We start from the raw sequence: 23,909 nt of genomic DNA, 5'->3' as shown, positions 1-23,909 counted from the left end.
GGATTTGATTTTGAATTTTATAAAGATTAAAATAGAATGAATTTTGAATCAGACTAAAAAATTGTCCTAAACTCGTCTTGTTGTCAATCCTTAATCTGCTTTGGGATATGACTTTTTCTTTTGAAAGACAGAAATAAACTAAATTTATTATGCTAATTGAATTGACATGAAATATTATATCATTGAGCGTATTTAAATTTAAAATTATTTTAATATATTAATAATTTAAATCAAGAACACATTGAATAAAAGAATAACCACTACAAAAAATACAACATTAGTCATGGTTAAAAATAAATAACCGTAGTAAATACATTGACCATGACTATGTAAGGGTTGTTGGTCATGGTATCTGCGAGGGTGGCTAAAGCATTTTGTCATAACAAATATTTTTACCATGATTTTTAACCATAGCAAATAATTTTTTTTTTCGTAAAAAATAATTATTTTTGCATCATGATTAATAAAAATTATTTATCACGATTTTTGGCCCTTAATTATTAAAATTGAAGCCAATATTAATTTTTTTCTAATGAGCTCAGTGCCATAGAAGTTGGGAATTTAGAAACTGACCAAGAACATAAGAGATGGTGAGCTATTGAAGTAAGAAAGTAGCCATCCAATTAAGACTCGGACAAGTGTTTATTTGTCTGGATTTGGTGTGAGAGCTCCCCTCACATGCTCGCTCCTCCCCGTCCATATCCAACTTGTCAGTAACAACGGAGTGTTTTGGACACCAAAAAAATCTAGTTCAGTTGGTGAAGTTATCATGATTTTAAAAATTATGAATTCGAACTTCGTTATATGCATGAGATTTTGTTCTATTGTATGGTAGATATTGTCTACTGTAATAATAAGAATTGTCTATATTTCATTTATTTGATATTATTGATCAATGTATGATTGATGTAATATCTTTGTTAGGTGTTGATATTCGACATAAATTATTACAGTTGATTTATTTCAAATAATAATAGCTCATCGCTTCAAATAAAAGAAAAAAGAACGTGAGGGTTTCGACTATTTCATCCCGCCATCCCCATTTAAATAAATTATGGAACTATAATATTTTGCTAAAAAAATTATAGTATTATATAATAATGTTATTATAATATATGATTTAATTTTGTTGTATATCTCCATTTGGAAAATTTAGTTTAAGGTCAAAGCTATTTTGGAATAATTGATTTAAACAAAATGATAATGGCTTGAGATTTATAATTTTATATTTGATTATGTAAATATAAATTATAGTTACATTTTGAAATTAATCACATTTTTAAGGTTAAAAAGGAAATAAAAAATTATTTAATGGACATATTAGATAATTATACAAAGAATTATAGCATTGGGATTAATAAAGCTATCAATTGTAGCTTTTACCAAAATGTGACTTCAACGAAATTTAATTTTGAAAATGATTGTTGGAAAAATGGGTTAAAGGCGTGTTTGCAATAATTTCTACTTTACCCTGGAAAATAGGGGAAAATGGAAGCAATTTTCTTGTGATATTGTGAATGAGTAAATTACCTCTTATGAAAAAATAATAATAATAATTTATCTCCATGTGTTTTTAAATGGGTAAAATACACTTTATCCCCCTAAATTATTCGTTATATTACATTTACCCATAAACTAATAAATGTAACACTTACCCCCTTGGTTGAATAAAAATGCCCCTCATACCTTGAACAACTATATTATTTTCAATATATTTTAGTATTTTGCCTACTAAATCATCATCAAATTATTTTTAATTAATTTTTTTAATAAATAAAGAATTTAAATTAAAAATAGAGTATAAATCAATATATATATAGTAGACATACAATAATATAATATAACCAACAGCTCATATATGCTTCTTAAAAGAAATTGAATAATATATATGCTTAACCAAAAGCTAAATATTTTTTAAAATAAATAAATAAATATATTTAATCATATTTTTTAAGGAAAATATGTTCAGAAAATCGATGTGTAATTACTCATATTTATCTAAAAGAATAAATAGTTAATAACTTAATTTTATTATCAAATTAATAAAATGTTCTCATGAATTTTTTTTGTGCGTATTTATTATACTCATTCATTACTTAACTTTGAGTTTGTAAAAAAAATTAAAATTTGAATTATTTAACCCACTAATTGTATTTTACTTTACTATACATAAAAGATATTTTTTCAATTAAGAAAATTTTAATTAAAAATAAAATGCAAAACTGCTAAAAAAAGAAATTCTTTGAACTATATATATATAGTATAAGGCAATATTATCTAAAAATTTAATTGTAGGGGGTAAGTGTTACATTTATTAGTTTAGGGGGGTAAATGTTACATGACAAATAATTCAAAAGGCAAAGTGTATTTTACCCTTTTTAAAAATACAACAATTTACCTTCCTGTATTTTTCAAAATGAACCAATTTACCTCATTGGTAAATTATTTTAATTTATTTATTGAGGGGTAATTTGTTCATTTGCAGTATCACAAAGTGGGGTAAATTGTATTAAACACGGTAAAAATAAGATGTGAAGAAAGTTGTAAGTTAATCAATAGTAAAAGTTAAATGTTTGAAAACAAAAGTTGAAAGAGAAAAAAGATCAAATAGGAGAGTTTAGAAAAACATATTAATGTTTATAATTGTAATAATTAGCTACAAAAGTTGATAGACAATTGCTTATAACCTTTTGGATAAAATCAATTTAATTTAAATCGTATAAGATATAAACTCTTTTTTCAACAATAAATTGATAAGTGCTTATTTAAAGTAGTTGCAATGACTTCTTAGGTAATACAAAAAATTATGTTTGTGCTCCAAAAACATTTCTAACTGCTCAACTGCATAGTCAAATTGGTTCAAATATAATATAATTTAGGGTAAATTATAACGGGCTGTTTTGATATTTATTTTATTTACAATTATTTTCTTCTCATTTGAAAAATGTAAAAGATCTTAATAAATACCTTCTTATGACATTCGTTATAAGGGTGTTTGTTAGGATATTCGTAATTTCAAAAGGATATTTGTAACAAATATCTCTTGTGACAGTCATTATAAGAGAATATTTGTTACAAAGAGTATTTATAATTATAACAATTTCAGAAAGGACTCATTCTAATTTATTTTATAATTTACCCAATTTAAAAAAAAGAAAATCAAATCCACTCCATAAAGCAGTCTATCTACCCACATAAATTTGAGTGTTTGAGCAGTTCAACTAGTCCGCACTTGTCAGACCCAGTCCCCCCCACATCAACCCCATTCTCTCTCTCTCTCTCATCAACCCCATTCTTACTATATAAATACATGTATATGTTTTGAGTTAGCTCTTAGCTGCAGTCAATTTAGCCACTCTCTCTCTCTCTCTACGTGGGACTTTTCCACACGGGCTACCGCATACACAATAGGGTGTGGTGGCTGTATTGATATTGGACAGTTGAAAAAGCAGCAGCCCCAGTCCACAAACACCAATCAAACTTGTACTTTGGAAAAATCAGCATTCAGATTCAGTTTCAGGGACGACCAGAGAACACTATAACTCAACTAATTCATTCTATTATCATGGCATTCAATCGCCGGTTGCTTTTGGCTGCAGTGCTGCTGGCGGCGGCGGCGGTGTTCGGTCAGCTGGTCGGAAACGCCGATGCAGCCACATATGTGGTCGGCGACAGCTTGGGCTGGACGATTCCTCCCGGCGGCCCCGTCGCGTACTCCACCTGGGCTTCTCAGCATGAATTCAAAGTCGGAGATGTTCTGGGTAATAAATCTCTCTCTCTCTCTCTACTTATTTTCAGGTAATGTTAGATTTCGTTCAAAATTTCGAATTTCCTTATTTTTTTCAAGAATTAATTTAGATCCTTAAATATGTGACGTTTCTCAACTATTTTCTTTTAATTACTTTTTATGGTTGCATATGTAAATGATCAATAAGGCAAAACTATACTCTTACATATCACCACTTTTTACTTCTCCTAAAATAAAAAAGTTCGACGCTTTCTTCATTTTACGAGATTTTTAAAATGATTTTAAAATTAAAAAAATTTAAAAGATTAATTTCTATTAAAGAAAAATAGACAATAAGGACACAAACAAATGTACGAATTCTTACCGTCTGAAAATTTACAAATTCCTTAAAATATATGAATAAATATGTTGAATTCTTTCAATCTTGACACCACTTCAAAATTTTTATAAAATAAAAGATTAAAAGTGTTAGAACTCCTCTTTTATGGGGCTAAAAATGTAATTTTGTCAATTAATAATTACAGACTAATTAAACCATACGTATGAAAAATTAATAGTAAAATTTTCGTAAATTATTGACCAAATTATCCCAATATTTACAGTTTCGTATTTGCCTTCATATTACAAGAGTTTTAGATAAGATATGAAATAAAATAAAATAAAAGAATTATGTGTATTTTTTATGCCCTGAAAAAATCCAATTTTGAGAAGGAAAATTTTCCTTTGAAAAATAAAATTTTATTTGGAGAGGTCTTCTGAAAAATAGGAATTATCAATTTAGAATATTGGAATAATTTCGTTAGGACAGGAAGTTCCATCTGAATGGATGGATCTGGAGATATCTTGTGGGGTTACTCTTTGACTTTTTTTTAATTTCACATATACTTATGTATTTTCTTTTAAGTAAAGTTAACTATTTAACAGCTTTTAAAATACAGAAAAAATTACTGATAAAAAATTAAATGATAATTTTACTTTGGTGATTATATATGTTAAGTGATAATAATTTTTTTATTACACAATAACGAGTTTTCTGTTTTATAAAAGTCCTCAGTATAAATAATTAGTGACAAACGTTTGTTGCTGATGTATTGTGACGATAAGTAATCGTTGTCGATACGTACGTGTCACTTATAGAGATAACTCAGTTCTTGTTGCTAGTAATTATGTTGTGATCGTAAGGCCGATGTCATTTAACGTTTATTTTCAATAACAATTTTAAAATTGCCGCTTGGTTTTTTGATTCAAAATATCAATAAATTTTGGACCAATTCCTGTAACTTGAGCTCAATCTATGAATTCATAACCAATTAAGATGGTTGGAATTCTAATACACTGCATTGATTATGCAATGGAAGAGCAGTTTACTGTAAAATAACATGGCCCAAATAGAGTGGAGTTATGGGATCAACTGCCTTCTAACATGTAATAATTTGGCTACTGTTGCAGTGTTCAACTTCAGCACAGGGCTACACGATGCCGCCTATGTGACAAAGGCAGGATATGACGGATGCAGCTCCAACAGCCCCATTGCGCTCGCAACAGTCGGCCCGGCCAGTTTCACTCTCAACTCCACCGGCGAGCATCACTACATTTGCACATTCGGCCAGCATTGTTCCTTGGGACAAAAACTGGCTATCAATGTAACTGCTGCCTCAACCCCTACAGCTCCGGCTCCTGCACCGTCTTCCCCTACCACACCGCCCTCTCCAGCTCCAACGCCGGCACCGTCAGGATCACTTTCACCATCACCTTCACCGTCAGCACCAGGAGCTCCATCACCTTCACCATCAGCACCAGGAGCACCATCATCAGCTCCCACGCCTAGCGGCAGTGCCACTCCTCCTCCATCACCGACTCCAGGAGCATCCCCCGGATCCAGTCCTCCACCTTCCCCTCCATCGGAGGTGAGCCCACCGCCGCCTTCCAACTCTGCTACCCTCACAACTATAAGTGCTCCATTTATCATGTTTGCGTCCATCGCCTTTGGCCTCATGATCTAGACTTCTTTTATAGATGAAGTAGATGATTTATTGGTATCATCACTTACGTATACTTCTAGTTGTGGCGTTCATAATGTTGATTGTGCGCATGCATAGGCGTGTGATGGGATCATTTGTTTTGGTTGTATTTCATTTGTTGGACTGAGAATTTGATGTTTGCGACTTGTTTGTGGACTAATAATGCTTATTGGTTTACCGGCTGTGAAATTCTTCTGAACTCATCTCCATTGCAACACAATCTAGCTCTAACCATTCTAACTTGATTTGCGTTTCATCATTTTGGTTAGTTACACATAAGCTCTCTGTGGTTTAGAAAATTACATTTGGTACTCATGAGGTTTGCTTCTATCTAACACATAAATCCTTTCGTTAGTTAAAATTAACCAAATTTGATGGTATTAATAAAAAATTGGATAAAAGCCCATGTTTACTACCTATTGACTTATTACTCATTTATTGTATATTTAATAATTTTTTTATGTATACACATCTTCACATGTTAATACGTGTGAGGAGAGTAGTTAAGTCACAAAAAATTTGTTTGACCTGCAATAAGCCAATTAGGAGTGAATATGAATTATCATTCAGGTTTTTTTATTAACAATTTCAACAAATTCAACGAATTTTTATTAACTGGTGAACCTATTTGTTATACAAAACAAACTTTAAGGGTACTAAATATAGTTTTTCAAATAACAGGAGTCTATATATAAATACGTCAAATCTCAAGGAATGAGAGTGCAATTATCTCTTTCTTATAAAAGAAGGATTAAAAGTTGATTCTCTAACCCTTCTGGTAGTCGAATCCATAATTCATCTTTTACAGAAATAAGGTTCCATCATTGAGGTGCATTTCTCCATCTCATCTTCTTGGGCTTTTGATGGGGAATAAGAATAATATTGAGGGTATGTAAGAAAGAATTTTCATCCCAAAAGACCGATATTTCCAAATTGCCCCTCAACAATAGCCATGTAAAGGGAGTCCAATGACGGATGAAATAGTAATTGCACACTTGTTAGCATAGATTGAAAATTTGGAACGATGACAATATGCATAAATATCTCCTCAAAAGGGATATTTAGAAGGGGAAGGGCAGGCTTGATAATGGGTATAGTATTATTTTATCTATTTCTAAAAAATAATTTTTGAGTTCTATACTCGTACCCGTTGGAAATAAACTTTAAAATTTTTTAAATTATCAAATTATTTCTAATATTTTATTTGATCTTTGAAGTTTATGGTCTCATTATTATAATAATTTAATTGTGATTTTATAAGGTTTAATAAGTATTTGACCGTTACATTTTATATATTTATGTGGCCTATTTATAATTGGATTTATTATAATATTATGAGTTTTAGTTACTCCACTTAATATAAATTCCTAGTCTCCTCGTTGTCGTGCACATAAGATGAGACACTGCTGAGAGCTAATGAGATTTTATCCTGGAGTCATGGGTAACCGTTAAAACCTGCACGTATGGAGGCAATCATGGCTTTAGGTCAGCGATAAGTGTCGTGACTCTCCATCGGTGTAACTTTTCTAATTTCTAAGTTTATTTTGTTCATTTTCTTACTATATGTAATTGTGATAATTTATATAATGATAATTTTATATGTAAAGCTGTTTTGAGATATGATTATAAATATAAATCATACAATTTTCACAACAAATACCCTCTCAAATGGGTAAAATATCTTACCCTATCCTAGATCATTAAATTAAATGAGTGGGTGTGGATAGGGTCTAATACCCTGAAATATTTATGGGTATGGATAATGACTTAATACTCTAAAATACCCATGGGCATTGATATAATTTAAGCCCCAAAATGTTCATTTATTCATTACTTTAAAATTATTGCATTTGTAAACTTTCAGTAAACTTAATCGATTAAAATATTTAATATTTAAGAAAATAAATAGTATACAATCATTTCATTACATATTTTATTTATATTAATTACGTATTGAAATTTTGATCAAATATGCTAGAGTTTTCCATGGCGATTTTGTAATTGCTCAAAATTAAGTTTACGATCAAATTAAGCAAAACTTAACTTGATATGTAGGAAATAAAAACAATACAAATTAACTTAATTTAGTTAAATTTGACTAATACATGAAATAAATAAAATTTGTTTGAACTCAAATTATTAAAAATTCATCAAATCAAAGTTGAATGCAAATGGAAATTAAAATGATACTTAATAGATCTAAATAAAAGGTAGATATATTATACTTAATTTCATTTATTTTTACCAACTCTTACATCTTCATTTTTATTTTGAACTTGTCTCGATTTTATAATAAATTAATATTATTGGTTTACTATTTGGATTAGTTCAAGATTCTTATTTAAAATTTTATTGATATATGTCCGTCATTTGGATAAAATTAATTAAGTTCATTATTTAAATTTCTCAATTTGCACCTATTGAAACTTAAGAAATTAGTTTTAGTTTATTGACCAACGGGCAACGTGTCATTAAAATTCACTAATAAGTTAATTTGGTAAGAAAATGATGTGTATGTTGGTAATAAATATTTATTTATAAAGGTAAAAAAGTAATTTATATATATAAGCCACACACTAAATACGTACACCTTACCATACTACTTAATTTCAATACCACTATAAATACCCCAAATATTATTTTTTAAGCAAGTTTACAATTCATTGATTTGACCATACATAACACCTTCTTTCCCAAAAATTCTCACTCTAGAATTAATTTCACCTAGTGATTATTGTGTCGAAGTTAAAATTCTCTTTTCATCCTTTCATCAAAATCTCAACCACATCATTGGCGTTGTCTATAGGAAAACATTACCTTTGAAAATGCAGACCAGGTAAGAGGGGAGCGGAGTGGAGCGGAGAGGAAAACATTCTCGTTTCATCCTGAGCTCGCGATGTTCATGGGATGGATACCACCTAAGAAAAATAAGTGAATGGAGCAGGTTAAGCTCCACCAGTGATCAAACACCAACCCATGAACAAGCCCCACTCGTTGGAAGAATCATACCACCCCACCATGTACAGCCACCCCTTCCAGGTGTTCTACCCGAAGAAGCAATGATACAACTGATGTGAGAAGCTTTATTAGCCTTGATCCGCGATGCATCCACACGAGTGGCTGCATAAGCAATGGCTCAATTTGCGGCTCATCACCTCGTCAATCCTCCCCCTCCCTCCCCTCGCCGAAGTTGAGAATATTCCTCGACTCCCTAGGAGTAGGAGCAGAGGTAGGAAGAGGTGAACAACAGAGTCTCTCGACTTGAAGTCGCTCAGATGCAAGAGCAAATCCCCCCAATAGTAGCAACACTCCGCTCCCCTCTCATCGAGGGGAGTGGGACATCCTTATTTGCCTTTTCCCATCGCTCCTCCGCATGAAGCCTTTTCGATCCTACAATTTTAGCCGAAGCAATCCCAACGGACATTGAAGTATCGAATTTTTCAGAATACGATGGAACAGGAGACCCGTAAGAACACTTGGATAAATTTTATACTAAAATTGATTGGTACAACTTGAGTGATGCCGCCTATTGCAAGGTCTTTCGCACCATGCTTTCCAACTTGCATTAGCGTGGTTCAACCAACTGCCTGCTGGAACTATCTCCAGCCTCAAGTAGTTAACTCAATATTTTTTGCATCACTTTTTCATGAACAAGAGAGTCTCGAAAACGGCCGCATTCCTATTCACCATCCTCCAAAAGGAGAATGAGCCTTTGAGAGACCACATGCAAAGATTTGTAGAGGCGATACATGAGGTCCCCCATGTTAATCATGAGTTATTGGCTAACATCATTCAACAAAACTTGCTACCAAGAAGATTTAAGAAGTCTATAGCCGGTAAGCACCCTAGCTCTATGGAAGACTTACTCATGCAATCACAAAAATACATCAGGATTGAGAGTCTAATGCGTCATACACTCCTCTTAGTGTCAAGAGGAAAGGTCAAAATGAGGAAAAAGAATCGAAAAAGAAGGAAGAATGCAAAATTTACCTTTGATGGGGTTCAGGCACTACACCCCCTTTAATGCATCCATGGGAGAGATTTTAGTCGTGACGGAACAACAAGGCTAATCAATCGATAACCGAGAAAGATGAAAGATAACCCCAAAAAACTCAAATTCGACAAGTATTGTCGTTTTCACTGGGATAGGGGGCCCAAGACGGAGGAATATCACCACCTGAAAAATGAGATAGAAAAGTTGATTCAATATGGACACTTGAAAGAATATGCAAATCAAGGGTCGAGTCGCCAACCCCAAGACCCAATTTCCACTCAAGCTCCAAATGGTGACTATCTCCCTACAACAGGTGTTGTCGTCGTGATTTCAGGAGGCCCAATTGGGGGGGGACTCCGTTAGTGCAAGAAAGGCACTAGCTCGAGCAGTTAGGGGAAACCATTGACAAACCCCCATTCAAGTCCATAATGTTAACTCGAAAAAGCAAGAGAAAATTTCATTTAGCTGGCAAGAATTGGACCCAATGAAAAATCAAAACAATGACTCATTGGTCATTTTCGGCCACGCTTTCCAACTTTTGGGGTTAAAAAAGTCCTAGTAGACAATGGATGTTTAGCGGACATAATTTTCTATAACGTATATGTCCAACTAGGCATTGCAAGACCTAGCTTGTGTAGCATTTTATCACTATTCGTTCATCTCCTACATCTTTCACTACACCATCAGGAGTGGGGAACTTAAGTTTCATGTGGAAAGTAGATGCTATAGCACGGAAGAGGTTTAAGCTCGGTCTTCCCAAGATAATATTGTAGGCGGATGGAGCCTTGACCACAAAAATCTTAACCATTTTAGTGGACCTCTTTGGGTATGATTAGAGAGCCAACAGTAATGTCACTTCCCCTAATGGCTCAATCATCTCAACACTGAAACCTGTGAGTGGGGTATACACTTCCCTAAAAAGATCTCGAGAGATGCTAGGTAGAACAACATGATGAAAAGAAAAGAGGAAGATGACTGACATGAGCCACGAATCGAGGAAAACCCCTTAAGAGCCATTGAAAAAAGCATGCCTTATTAAGGATCAAGGGGTCTTATGCTACAACGTCATACCATTCGGCTTGAAAAACGAGGGAGCGACATAAGAGCGACTTGTCGATCACATGTTTCAAAATCAGATCGGCCTAAACATGGAAGTGTACATAGATGACATGTTGGTTAAGAGTGTGAAAGAGCAAGACCACATCAAGGACTTGAAAGAGTGCTTCCAAGCATTGAACTTTTGGCATGAAATTAAATCCTACCAAGTGTACTTTCGGGATGAGAGGGGGGAAGTTCCTCAGATACATGATTTTCGAGAGGAAAATAAAAGCCAACCCCGAAAAAATCAATGCCATCATGGACATGTTCCCACCAAAATCGATCAAAGAGGTGCAAAAACTCGCGGGGAGATTGGCAGCTCTGAATCGATTTATCTCGCGATCCGCGAACAAGGGCCTTTCTTCAAGGTCCTGAGCTTTAGCAAAGTTTGAATGGAACAAGACTAGCCATGAAGCATTCGATAAATTGAAGAAGTATTTGGTTTCACCACCATTGTTGACAAAACCAAAGACAGGAGAAACACTTTACCTCTGCTTGGTGGCTTTAGAAAGTGTTGTTAGCTCAGTCTTTGTGCGATAAGAAAGTAAAGAACACCACCAGTGTATTATGTTAGGAAGGTATTACAAGGAGCTGAGTCTAGATACTCCCAAATTGAAAAGTTAGCCCTCTCTTTAGTGATTGCCGCAAGGAAGTTAAGACCTTACGTCCACTCACATCAAGTGATCATGTTGGCGAACCATCCCTTGATACAAGTGTTATCAAGTTCGGAGCTCTTTGAAAGGATGGTCAAATGGACGGTGGAATTAAGTGAGTTCATTGAATTTCGCCCGAGACCGACTATTAAGGCAAAACTAACATTTGAACCTTCGTCCAGGATTAAAGCTAGTCCATGATGTTTTTATAACAATGATGTTTTTGTAACAATATATAGCCCAAACAACATAATTCTGACAAATTGACTTGCGTGGTCACATTATGTCGACGTCAACTAGTGTTGGAATGAATAGAATCTTCACTAATTGGTGACTTACTATGATTCCTAAACATATTGAGATATGGGCTACATTAGCAAGGCCAATAGTAGAACAACATAAACTAATCATATTGTTTATGAAATCATAAATGCTAAATTTTACTCAATAAAAGCAAATAACTCGCACGCCCTTGTTAATTTGGTTGGTTGGGGTATTCTATCGACACAACACATCTTGAGAGTAGGCTGCAGGTGGTCGGTTGGAGATGGGCGTTCAGTCAAAATTTGGTTGGTGTCCGTATTTGTATACATTTCGATTTCTCTCTCTAGTATCAATGTCATTGGAGACGATAACAATTTCCAAGCTTATTTCTCAGAACTCCAACTGTTGGAACGAAGAGCTTCTTAAACAATTTTTTTGCGCTGAAGATGTTGACATTATACGAGCCATTCCACTCACTCCAACTTCCTGTTGATCGTTTAGTTTGGCACTTTTTCGAAAATGGGCAATCTGGTGAAAGCTGTTGAGGAGAGTGATCCGCCTCGATCACGTTTGACCTTGATCAATGATCTCGACCACCCACGTCACCGATTTGGACCTGTTATCTGGAAACAAAACACAAAGCTAGTCGGGATCGCCCCGACGACGATGCTCCGATGCTTAAGTCAGATGCTGAGATCGAAAGTAAAATTCGGCGATCTAAAATATAAGTGTAGATGAACAGTGTACCCTCTCTCAGTGTGGACTTGGGGTATTTATAGGCGATTGAAGATGGGACCCTCCTGTTGGACAGGTGTCGGCTTCAGGCTCATCCATACAATGACTCAGCTATTTTCCCGGTGGACACCTGTCCGATGGATAATATGGGTCGGATTCGGGTTCATGGGGCCCAATTTAAGACGTCATCAAGCCACAATGTGCCCCGTGCAATCCTGCGATCTAACTCTGCGATCTTGTTCATGTCTTTTTCTCGCACCGATCTGCGATCTTATACGCGACCAACCGGCAAAGTTTTGTTCTAATCAGCATCTCTTCGTGACACCCTCATCACAATTCCCTCACTTCTTCCAAATGTGATTTATTGCATTGGGAAGAAGTATATCTCTTCCAATTTAGGTCGAAAGAAATCCCTACAGGGTCGCGTGTTTGATGCAATTTGATAGCCGAGGGTTGAAGCTTTGCATATGTATCGTCATCCAAGATCAGTAACCGAAAGGTCTTGCTACCATAAGTCCAAACGTTGCATTAATGAATCGCCACGTGTCATCCATCCAACCGACGGCTCGATCACCGAAGCGCCACTTGTCATCCATCCGCTCGCTTCAGCAGGGCGCGTCTTTCCACACAGTGGCCTATATATACCCTTTCCTTTCAAAATCCGCCTGCTCCATCACTTCGCCCTCGAGATCGTTGCCAGATTCCCAGCGACCTGCCTCCTCGACCTCAACAAGGTACCATGTCTTCCATTAACTCGAGCTTTTTCTTTTCTATTTCTGCGACTTCCCCTTTGCATGAACAACCAGAGGGTCCTTCTGTAGTTAGGTCTAGGTCTAGGTCGAATCCCTCCAATAACTCATCTGATGACGAGACCCCTAGGCATGTTAGGTACCAACAATCTTTAGATAACAGCCCTTGGATTGGTATTGTGAGCAAAGTGAAACAATCCATTTCCCAAATAAAGGAAAAGTATTTCATCCCGCATGATTTTGAGGTCTTGATCCCCCGTTCCTTTGATCGCATGCATACACCTCCTAGAGGTTTCTGTACTTTATCTATTGGCCATTTCGAGGCCGGTCTGCGATTGCCTTTAGCTCCCCCTGTAGCTCGCATACTTAGGGGATTAAGATTAAATCCCATGCAGTTATCCCCCAATTCCATTAGCCACATTGTACTTTTTGTCATAATAATGCAAGCTTTCGACCTCGACCCCAGCTTTGATAATTTTTGGTCGGTCTATTCTTTCACCACTTCCACTAGGTCGGCCAATAGGGGTTTCTTCTACCTCACCTTTCGTAGACAATGTAGATATCTAAAGCCTCTTAAGTCCAATACCGGTCCTTAGAAGGATCGCTTCGTCTTTGTTCGACCTCCACCTGGCCAACAGTGGCCTTTTACTCTCAAGTGGTCCGTAGAAAAACCTGAACCGATTACCGAAGGAGAGGGTCTAGATAGGAATTTGATTAATAGTCTCACTTCTAACCCATTTTTTCCAAAAAAGTTGCTGACTGAAGAGATTTTCTGTCTCGTGCGCCTGTCTCGTGCCACCGTACCCATCACCGGGTCGTTAGGTGATTCACTATCCCCTCTACTGGTTTCCTTTTTTCTTCTTATTTGCTAACTTTTTGAGGTCGTAATTTTGCAGAGACCAAAGTTATGCTAGGTCGCTTGACTCACGTGCTCAAGCTCGCCAGGAGCGAGCTGCCCGGGAACAAGCTCAACAGTCCACTCCTCCACAGGATCGGGCTCCTCGTCACACTACTCCTCAGCGACCTAATCCTGATACATCGGCGACTCCAACAGCTGACGCACAAAGGCCGGACACTCCGATTGACATCGGCAGCGAGGAGATACAACCTCATGACCTTCCTCCTCATCCAGGTCGAGGTGCTTCCCCCAGCACCGAGATGGTCGGCTCGTAGGTTGAGGGCGAAGCTGCTGGTCCTAGCCGCCATCGGAAACGTAAGCACAGGTCGCCTTCTAAGTCAAAGCATAGGAGACCACTCTTTCACAAGCGATCCGAAGAGGAGGCCGCCGCTGCTCGAGCTGCCGAAGATGAAAATTTGAAATGTTTGAAGGAGGTCGAGGAGTGGGAGTTGTCTGCCCTGGTGTCACTGGCCGCTCCTTAGGCAAGACGGCCGGCAGTGACTTGTAGAGGACGTGCGGGCGGCTAGGGGATGCCGACCGGCACGCAGGTGCGCAAACGGCCTTCGAGCAGAGACTCTTACCGATTGGGGATTGCAAAACTGTTCGTATGGGAACTTCCTTGATGTGTGGGGATGCTATCCGCCAAGTATGAAGTCATTCCGAGGACGTTTGGGCAAGGAGATATAAGGGCGACGATCAGGCGCCACCCTGTGCGCGAGCAGGAGAGAAATGTGTGAAGCAGAGTGCTTTATCTTTGGAGATTTGCAAAAATTGTTTCTATGGCGAGATCCTTGGAGTGTTGGGAACACCTCTAAGATGTTTCAGAGGTAGACGGTTCCGTTTGGGTAGGAAACGACGACGATCTTCAGAGTCTGCCAGTGCAGTGGCGAGACTGTAATTTCAGAATATTGCGTGGGCAATTCCTCAGCAATGGATGATCGGATGGGGCTGAAATTCAAGAGTTATGATGTAGAAGTTGTAGGCTACGCTACGGTTCAAGAGACACGTGATTTGGACGTCGGTTGAGGGAGATGCGAAAAAAGTGCGCTCCTCAACCCCTTTCAATATCTACTGCTGGAAATAGGAAAAACTTTCTTAAGCCTATTATAAGGGGGGTATGATGCGGTGAGCTCCAGCCAGCCCTCCCCGTGCACGACGGCAGTGGCGGTAGGCAACGTCGGCACTAAATGAGCATCTCTTGGGGGCATGTTGGGGGCCTCCAAGGGCCGGCTCTAGGCATCTCAAAGGAGTGTTTAGAGTCCCCGAAAGGCATGGGAACCAGACGGGCGGCGTAGGGCCAGGACGGCCTACGTTGGGCACAAATGCGGCCGAGAGGTTCCGTGTGACGTGCAAGGTTGCTGTAGGGCCAGGACGGCCTACGTTGGGCACAAATGCGGCCGAGAGGTTCCGTGTGACGTGCAAGGTTGCTCCACGGGCTGCAAGATATTTGGGGCAACACCTCTCGTGCGAATGGGTGATCGAGGTACGCACTCCAAGACCTCATGATCCAACTCATGGCACGCGCTATTGGGTTCTAGCCGTCCATGGAGGTCCGTTGGCTAAGATGAGCAATCGTGGGGCGACGTCGCACTGTGGGCAAATTATGTAGCCATGCCGAAAGGCAGGAAGGCATGTCGGGCATGCCATGCGGGATTAAGGCAGGATGTCAGCATATCATGTGGGCCTCGGACTTAAGATGTGGTCATACTCGGGCGAGGCATGAAAGACGGCCACGATGAAGGCGTGCGCCGAGGATGGCCCGAGTGTGCGTTGGACTTGAGACGGGCGTTGCGGGCGCATGCGGAGCACCGTAATGCTGAGGCGGAGCGAGGATGCTCCTTGCCATCGAGGGATGCGTCGGCGAGTTCCAAGATTGTGGGCGAGACGCATGGCGGCAGACTAGCTAGTCGGGGCCGGCCGCGAAGAGACGCTAAGGCGTGCGTGCCGAGAGCCTCGACGAACATGGGCATTTTGGATAGGCGAGCGCAAGGGCACGCGGTGCTGCGCAGGGATGCGTTCAGATGTCGTGCTAGTGAGCTTCAGTGTCGAAGACACGCGATGAACAATCGATAAACTCTGAGATGTGTGAAGGCTGGTCGAAGGTTGGGTGAAACCTGAGACGCCGCACGGGCGAAAAATATATTCCGCTGCGTGACAAGAGAGTCCGCCTGTGACACCTGGCCACTCATCGCACAGAATCTCAAAAATCCGTTGAACTGACCGAGGCCCGACTTGCACCTAACTGGAAGGTCTCGGATCATAGCACTATCCTGAACAGCGAGGCTGGGCAGGAATCTTACGAGATCTACAGGCACACCAACCTACCCCACGACCAAGCTGCACTTCTATCCTGCCCCTACCCTCAACTGGAGCAATACGGTGCTCATGCCCTGGCGCAGGTAATTGCTTCGACTTTCGTACTTGTCTCAACTTCTTCACTTCTGATCCTATGTACCATTTCCGTAGGCCGGGTCGTTCATGCGATCATTGTCACTAAAATGCACCGTCCTCCGCAAGCGTCGCCAGGAGGCTCAAGAAAAATACCGGGAGATCCGAAGTAACTTCCGGGCGAAAGAGAAGGAATGGGGAGAGGAGCGTCGGCGTCTTGATGAGGTGAAGACAGGTTTAGAGGTGGAGGTCGCTTGGTTGAAGGCGATCGTGGAATCCCATGGTGCCGAGGTCGCCAGGGCGCGTGAAGAGGGGTCTGGCTTTTCAGCTGGTCAAGAAGCAGGTCTTATTCAAGGTCGCACAAAAGGTCGGGAGGAGTTCTTGAACTCTGCTAAGTTTGATGCTCGAGTTCGCAGTGCTAGATTGGAAGGAGCCCGAGATTTCTTGAAGACTCCAGTCTTCGATACTGCGGTCGAGATCAAGGCGAGCATCTACATGACGCAGGGCTTCAACAAGTGCAAGGCTCAAGCCAATAAATTAGGGGTATTTGCTGAAGGGTTCGACCAGAACCAACTCAACCCCTTCGTGGATGAGAACTTCCAACCATACCCTGTAGAGCCGTCTCCTCAGATTGAAGGAACTGAGTTTGCAAGCTTAATGGATGAGGTGGAGGCCATGGATGAATGAGCTCGATTGCTCGACCTTGTGACCAGAATTTCTGCAAATACTGAATTTTTTGTATAAATCAAGGGTTAGAGAATCAATCACATTTTGACTGTTCATGCTTTTTGATCGCATATTTTGTAATGATTTTGGAACTTTGGCCATATTTATCAATTCCAACAATTCAATGCATGATAGTACTTCTAATTATTCGAAAGATGTGTAAACAATGTTCTCGAATATTTAGATCTGACACCAATTCAATGTTTTCCAAGTACTTCCACAGGTCACGCCTTTTATAGATCGAATGATCATTTACAGGTTCTACGATCTTTCCCAAATCGAACGATCTTTCTCAGATCTTGTGATCTTTTGCAGATTCTACGATCTTTTTCATATCGAATGATCCTTTTCAGATCCTGTGATCTTTTGCAGATTCCAGAATTAAACAGAAACTAAATGCTCAACAAGATAATTGCGAAAAAAGCACACGATATTTATACATGCCAACGATCTTTTCCAGATACAGTATACATGACTTTTCATTAACCTAAAACTTGACCTTTCTCAGGTACAAAAGCGATCTCTATGACCTTTAACAGGCTCACAATTATGCATAAAACTTTTTCAAGTTTTGAACGTTCCATGGTCTAGGTAGATCTCGACCATCCATATCTTGCAGGCGGTAGGTGCCTCTCCGTTTGATCCTGTAACTTTATAGGGTCCTTCTCAGCCTGGGTCAAGCTTCCCCACATGCTTTGATACCTCTACTTTCTTCAGAACGAGGTCTTCAACCTGGAATTGTCTGGGCCTCAATTTTTTGTTGTAACTTTTCATCATCAAGCCCTTATGATGTAGCATTTTTGCGTATGCGACCTCTCTTTTTTCTTCGATCACCTCCAAGTCCAACAAGCGCTCCTCGTGATTGGTTGCAGGGTCATACATAGTCACTCGATGTGATTCCTCGCCTATCTCTGCAGGAATAAGAGCTTCAGTACCAAATGCAAGGCAAAAAGGAGTTTCACCTGTTGAGGATCTAGGTGTGGTTCGGTATGCCCACAGGACTCCAGGTAATTCATCCAACCATGACCCTTTAGAACTTAACCTTGTTTTCAAATGCTGAAGGATGGTCCTGTTAACGACCTCGACCTGCCCATTCGACTGTGGATGTCCTACTGCAGTGAAGTTTTGCTGAATCTTCAGCTCTTTACACCAATTCGTGATTTTCTTCCCTTGGAATTGAATGCCATTGTCTGAAATCAAGACTCTAGGGACCCCGAATCGGCATATGATATTCTTCCATATGAATTCGATCATATTGCCCTCTGTCACCTTAGCTACACCTCTGTTTCTACCCATTTAGAAAAATACTCCACAGCCACCACAATGAATTTCTTCTGAGATCGCGCGGTGGGGAAAGGTCCTAAGATGTCTATCCCCCATTGATCGAAGGGACAAGTGATCTTAACTGGTTCCATTTGGGTCGCTGGTGCATGAATTTGTGCTGCAAACTTTTGACAGGCCTCGCATCTCTTGACCAATTCTTTTGTGTCTTTCACCAGGGTTGGCCAAAAATACCCTTGACTGATAACTTTTTGTGCTAATGACCTTCCCCCAGAGTGATTCCCACAACTTCCTTCGTGAATTTCCTTCATCACGTATTCAGCTTTCTCCGGATCAAGACATTTCAACAAGGGTCCTTCTATGGTCCTCTTGTATAACTGTTCATCAACCAATGTGAAACGAGCTGATCTTGCTTTCAATCTCCGTGCAGCAATGGAATCAGCCGATAAAATTCCCTCTTTCAAGTATCGAACAATTTCATCCTTCCATGATAGTTTTTCGCTCGCCGTATTAACATCAACACCTTCGGCGATCGCGGACGTTTCCTTGACCATCACTGTAATCTTGCGATCTCTAATTCCTGATAGAGTAGCCCCAAACTTCGATAATGAATCGGCTCTGTCATTTTCATGTCGTGGGATTTGATGCACCTGGCACTTGTTAAATTTGGACATTATGGATTTTGCTTTGGTGTGGTACAATATCATGCGCTCTTCTTTGGTCTCATAAGTCCCCTCTATCTGTAAAGCAACAAGCTGTGAATCTGTGAAGACTTCTAGATCTTTTGCACCCGCTTCTAGTGACAACTCCAAACCCATGATAAGAGCTTCATATTCAGCCTCGTTATTGGTGACCGAGAAAGATAGTCGTGCTGCGACCTCGATCTCTACATTTTCCGGACCTTGTATCAATATCCCGATTCCTCCATTTCCCGCATTAGAGGATCCATCCACGTGCAACATCCACTTGTCCAGCCTGGACCCGATCTCAGGCTCACCAATGAGCTCAACCATAAAATCTGCTAATACTTGTCCTTTCAATGCCGTACGTGCTTGATATTCAATATCAAATTCCCCCAGCTCTACTACCCACTTCACAAGCCTACCCGAGGCTTCTGGTCGCGCCAGTACATTACGGAGCGGATGATTGGTTAGGACGACTATGCGATGACCTTGGAAATAAGGTCGCAATTTACGGGCTGTTACAATAAGCGCAAGTGCTAGCTTCTCGATCTGCACATACTCCTTCTCCGCTCCCTACAACATCCTGCTCACATAATATATCGGACTCTGCACCCCCGCTTCTTCTCTAACCAACGCCAAACTAACTGCATTCTCCGAAACAGCCAGGTATACATAAAACACCTCATTTCCCTTTGGATTTGCTAGTAGCGGTGGTGAGCGCAGGTATGTTTTTAAGTCTTGAAACGCTTGTTCACACTCATCCGTCCACTCAAAATTCTTGGTCTTTCTCAACACTTTAAAGAAAGGTAGATTTCTATCCGAGGATTTTGAAATAAAACGATTGAGAGAAGCAAGCTTACCAGTAAGTTTCTGGACCTCTTTAATGTTGGTTGGCAACTTCAGCTTCAGTATTGCCTCTATTTTCTCGGGGTTCATCTCAATTCCACGTTCGCTGACTAGATAGCCCAGAAATTTCCTCTTGTCACTCCAAAGGTGCACTTCATCGGATTCAACTTCATTCTGAATTTCCTGAGCGTCGCAAAGGTTTGTTCAAGGTAAACTATATGATCCTGCGACCTCGAGCTCTTTACCAGCATATTGTCAACATAAACCTCCATAGTTCTCCCGATCTAATCTTCAAACATCTTGTTCACTAAGCGCTGGTAAGTGGCTCCTGCGTTCTTCAGCCCAAAGGGCATCACCTTATAGCAATATATTCCCCTTTCCGTCACAAATGAAGTCTTGCTCTGATCCTCTTCTGCCATGAAAATTTGATGGTAGCCCTGGTAAGCATCCATCATGGAGAATAGCTCATATCCTGCGGTTGAGTCTACCAATGCATCAATTCCAGGAAGTGGATATGGATCCTTTGGGCATGCTTTGTTCAAATCCGTGAAGTCGATACAAACTCTCCATTTTCCTCCTGGCTTAGGAACTACCACAATGTTGGATAGCCAATCTGTATATTGGACTTCGGTAATGTACCCTGCACTTAACAGCCTTTCTACCTCTTCCTTGATCACCTGGTTTTTCTCCGCGCTGAAGTTTCTCTTCTTCTGTTGCACAGGTCGCATGGTAGGGTCTACGTTTAACCTGTGAACAATCACTTCCGGTGCCACACCTACGAAATCAGACGAGCTCCATGCGAAAACATCAGCATTTCTCCTTAGTAATGATACCATCATGGTTTTCAATTGCTCGCGCAAGTGCGACCCTATCCTGGTAGTTTTAGAGGGATCTCCCTGGATCACCTCTACAATCTTATGAGTCTCAGCTGGCCGAATTCTTTCGGTTTTCTCTTCAGGTATCTAGTCTCCTCCTATAATAACATCTAATTTTCTCCTTTTATCCGTGCTTTCACCCTTTTTCAGGGATAAGTTATAGCATTTACGCGCTTCTTCCTGGTCGCAAACCACCTCACCTATTCCAGCTCTCGTTGGAAATTTTACTTTCAGATGGTACGTAGACACTATTGCTCGGAATGCATTCAGCCCAGGTCTTCCAGGGATTACATTATATGCAAAGGGCGTGTCTACAACTAAGAATTTGATCATCAGCGTTTTTTTTCGAGGTTCTTCTCCTATAGACACGAGTAGATCAAGGGTTCCCAATGGCACAATCTCAGTGCCACCAAACCCAACTAGCGGGGTTCTCACAGGTTCTAACTCCACGTTTTCTAACCCCATCTTGACAAGAACATCCCGGAGGATGATATCCGTTAAACTTCCATTATCAATCAGAACTTTCCGGACGGTAAAGTTGGCTATATCGAGTCTGATCACCATAGGATCGTTTTGCGACCCCACTCTTCCTGCCACATCCTTGTTCCCAAACGTAATTTCCTCCTCTGGCTCAATATTTGCAATGAGTTGATCATGCTGAACATTTCTATTCTGCCGCTTTCTAGATCTCCCAGAATCGCCCCCTTCTGGCCCTCATGCGATAGTATAGATTATGCCTTTCACAGGCGCATTACTTCCCAGATTAGCTTCTTTTAGCACACCTTTTCCTTTATCTTGCCTCCTGTCGGGACTCCTAGATCTACTTCTCCGAACCACAGTTTCCTCAGCACGGCATTTTAACACTAGCTCTTTAAAATACCCTTGTCTTATCAGCCTCTCAATCTCGTCTTTCAATTGATAACACTCTTCCGTGTCATGCCCACGCTCGCGGTGAAATTTACAATACTTACCCAAAAATTTTTTAGCTGGCGTGAATTTCGTATGGCGGGGCCATTTTAACATATCTGACTTTTCTACAGTCAACAGCGCCTTTGTTCGGGTAGTGTTCAAGGGTGTGTATCGGTGGTATTTTGGTCGGTATGGAGGGTCGCGAGAGCAATCAGCGTTTTGCCTCGGATCTTTCCCAGATTCGTGGTCGCGGGTCCTTCCAGCACCTAACCACTCCCCATCTTTCATAGCTTTTCATTTCTTCTTTGTTAATATATTTTTGCGCCAAGCGCCTCAATTATTCCACATTGGTTGGCGGGTCTCTTGCCAGAGCAGAGGTGAAAGGTCCTTCAGACCGTCATATTTTGGTAAATCCGGCATTTTAAAAGTCGCACTTACAATTTCACTCAGAATTCTATTACAAAACGGCGAGTGTTTGTTCTGAGTAACTAATTCTCCTCTTCACTTCAATTCATCAATCTGTTTCCCCAGCAAATGGATCTATCTGCCTACACTGTCAACATCCGCTCTCGAGATTGCGGGTTCTCGTCTCCGCCATCCACCTTGCGAACTAGACCCTACTTCAGAAGGGGCGGCCGCCCGTCTCCTCTCGGGAGCTCTCCTACTCATCCCCTCAAAAATCCGCTCGGTCTCTCTGTCTCGTATTACTCTTCGTCGGGCATTTTCATTTTCAGCGGGTTGTGTTCTTCTTTCATATGCCAAAATGGCATTTCTGCTAGCTTCCTCCATCATTCGTTGTAATTCTCCTTGTGTCAATTGGACTATCCTCTCATTCCCAACCCTCGGGGTCTCCTCAATAGCCCGCCTACCACCTTCCGATCTTTCCATGTTTTAGGGTTTATGTTTTATCTCCAAAATCGTTCCCACAGACGGCGCCAAACTGATCCGGCTCGATCACGTTTAACCTTGATCAATGATCTCGACCACCCACGTCACCGATTTGGACATGTTATCTGGAAACAAAACACAAAGCTAGTCGGGATCGCCCCGACGACGATGCTCCGATGCCTAAGTCAGATGCTAAAATCGAAAGTAAAATTCGGCGATCTAAAATATAAGTGTAGATGAACAGTGTACCCTCTCTCAGTGTGGACTTGGGGTATTTATAGGCGATTGAAGATGGGACCCTCCTGTTGGACAGGTGTCGGCTTCAGGCTCATCCATGCAATGACTCAGCTATTTTTCCGGTGGACACCTGTCCGATGGATAATATGGGTCGGATTCGGGTTCATGGGGCCCGATTTGAGACGTCATCAAGCCACAATGTGCCCCGTGCGATCCTGCGATCTGACTCTGCGATCTTGTTCATGTCTTTTTCTCGCACCGATCTGCGATATTATACGCGACCAACCGGCAAAGTTTTGTTCTAATCAGCATCTCTTCGTGACACCCTCATCAGAGATAATGGCTGCAGCTGCTGGTGGATCTTCTACTGGTGCTGGGCGACATAATTGGAATTTTGTTTGGAAGGTTAAGGTGCCAAACAAAATTAAAGTCTTTCTTTGGAGGCTTTGTCGCCAAGCTCTTCCCATGGCGAGTGTGGCGGGTTCACATTCTTGGACAATGTCTTTGATGTGGAAGGGATGAAGAGGATGATGGAAGGGAAGAAGAGGATGATAAGCATGCTGTGCTAGACAGGAATGGGCCCTGTCAAATATCCCGTGGTGAACTGTTTCAAGGTGAGCGGATTCGATTGAAGGTGCGTAGACTTGCGGTCTCGTTAGCGTAGGCATTGTGGCGTGATCGAAATAAAAGCTTGCTGGAAAATTTGTCTCAGTTGTCTCAAGAAGTGGACTCCTCCTACCAACATCTCCTCCTTGCACACATATCTTTGTAGTAAGGTTATAGCTTCTCTACTTCGTTGTTTTTGGCCTTTAAAGTTTGTAGGTTGGGAACGAACTTACTCTCTTCCAACTTTTTGTTTGTAATTTTGTGGATTCTTTGGTTATAATATTATGCTTTTTTAAAAAAAGAAAAAATA

At 40.2% G+C, this 23,909-nt stretch overlaps 3 protein-coding genes across 3 annotated transcripts; 1 reads left to right on the top strand and 2 right to left on the bottom strand.

Moving 5' to 3' along the window:
- On the top strand, positions 3,265–5,968 carry LOC105162135 (cucumber peeling cupredoxin). The gene is made up of 2 exons (XM_011080094.2): positions 3,265–3,761; positions 5,198–5,968. Exons 1-2 carry the CDS (start codon positions 3,566–3,568, stop codon positions 5,749–5,751), a joined length of 750 nt encoding a protein of 249 aa, XP_011078396.1. The 5' UTR covers positions 3,265–3,565; the 3' UTR covers positions 5,752–5,968.
- LOC105162179 lies at positions 18,549–20,356 on the bottom strand. The gene is made up of 3 exons (XM_011080146.1): positions 20,330–20,356; positions 19,869–20,267; positions 18,549–19,811 (listed from the first exon to the last, which is right to left on the bottom strand). The coding sequence occupies exons 1-3, from the start codon at positions 20,354–20,356 to the stop codon at positions 18,549–18,551; spliced, it is 1,689 nt and encodes a 562-aa protein (XP_011078448.1).
- LOC105162177 lies at positions 21,047–22,156 on the bottom strand. The gene is made up of 2 exons (XM_011080145.1): positions 21,715–22,156; positions 21,047–21,666 (listed from the first exon to the last, which is right to left on the bottom strand). The coding sequence occupies exons 1-2, from the start codon at positions 22,154–22,156 to the stop codon at positions 21,047–21,049; spliced, it is 1,062 nt and encodes a 353-aa protein (XP_011078447.1).

The sequence above is a fragment of the Sesamum indicum genome, linkage group LG5 (genome assembly GCF_000512975.1).
Source record: "Sesamum indicum cultivar Zhongzhi No. 13 linkage group LG5, S_indicum_v1.0, whole genome shotgun sequence".
Classification (NCBI taxonomy): Eukaryota; Viridiplantae; Streptophyta; class Magnoliopsida; order Lamiales; family Pedaliaceae; genus Sesamum; species Sesamum indicum.
The sequence above is the reverse complement of the archived record's forward strand: the minus strand, read 5'-3'. Positions and strand labels throughout refer to the sequence as shown.

Excerpts from the sequence above, each read along its gene's own strand:
- LOC105162135 (XM_011080094.2), top strand. The coding sequence starts at position 3,566 with ATGGCATTCAATCGCCGGTTGCTTTTGGCTGCAGTGCTGCTGGCGGCG. Across the intron at positions 3,762-5,197 it reads CAAAGTCGGAGATGTTCTGG|TGTTCAACTTCAGCACAGGG; the intron begins GTAATAAATCTC and ends CTACTGTTGCAG.
- LOC105162179 (XM_011080146.1), bottom strand. The coding sequence starts at position 20,356 with ATGGAGGTTTATGTTGACAATATGCTG. Across the intron at positions 20,268-20,329 it reads TTTATGTTGACAATATGCTG|GAAATTCAGAATGAAGTTGA; the intron begins GTAAAGAGCTCG and ends TGCGACGCTCAG. Across the intron at positions 19,812-19,868 it reads ATGCAGTTAGTTTGGCGTTG|GGAGCGGAGAAGGAGTATGT; the intron begins GTTAGAGAAGAA and ends AGGATGTTGTAG.
- LOC105162177 (XM_011080145.1), bottom strand. The coding sequence starts at position 22,156 with ATGAAAGATGGGGAGTGGTTAGGTGCTGGAAGGACCCGCGACCACGAA. Across the intron at positions 21,667-21,714 it reads AAAAGAAGCTAATCTGGGAA|AAGGGGGCGATTCTGGGAGA; the intron begins GTAATGCGCCTG and ends CATGAGGGCCAG.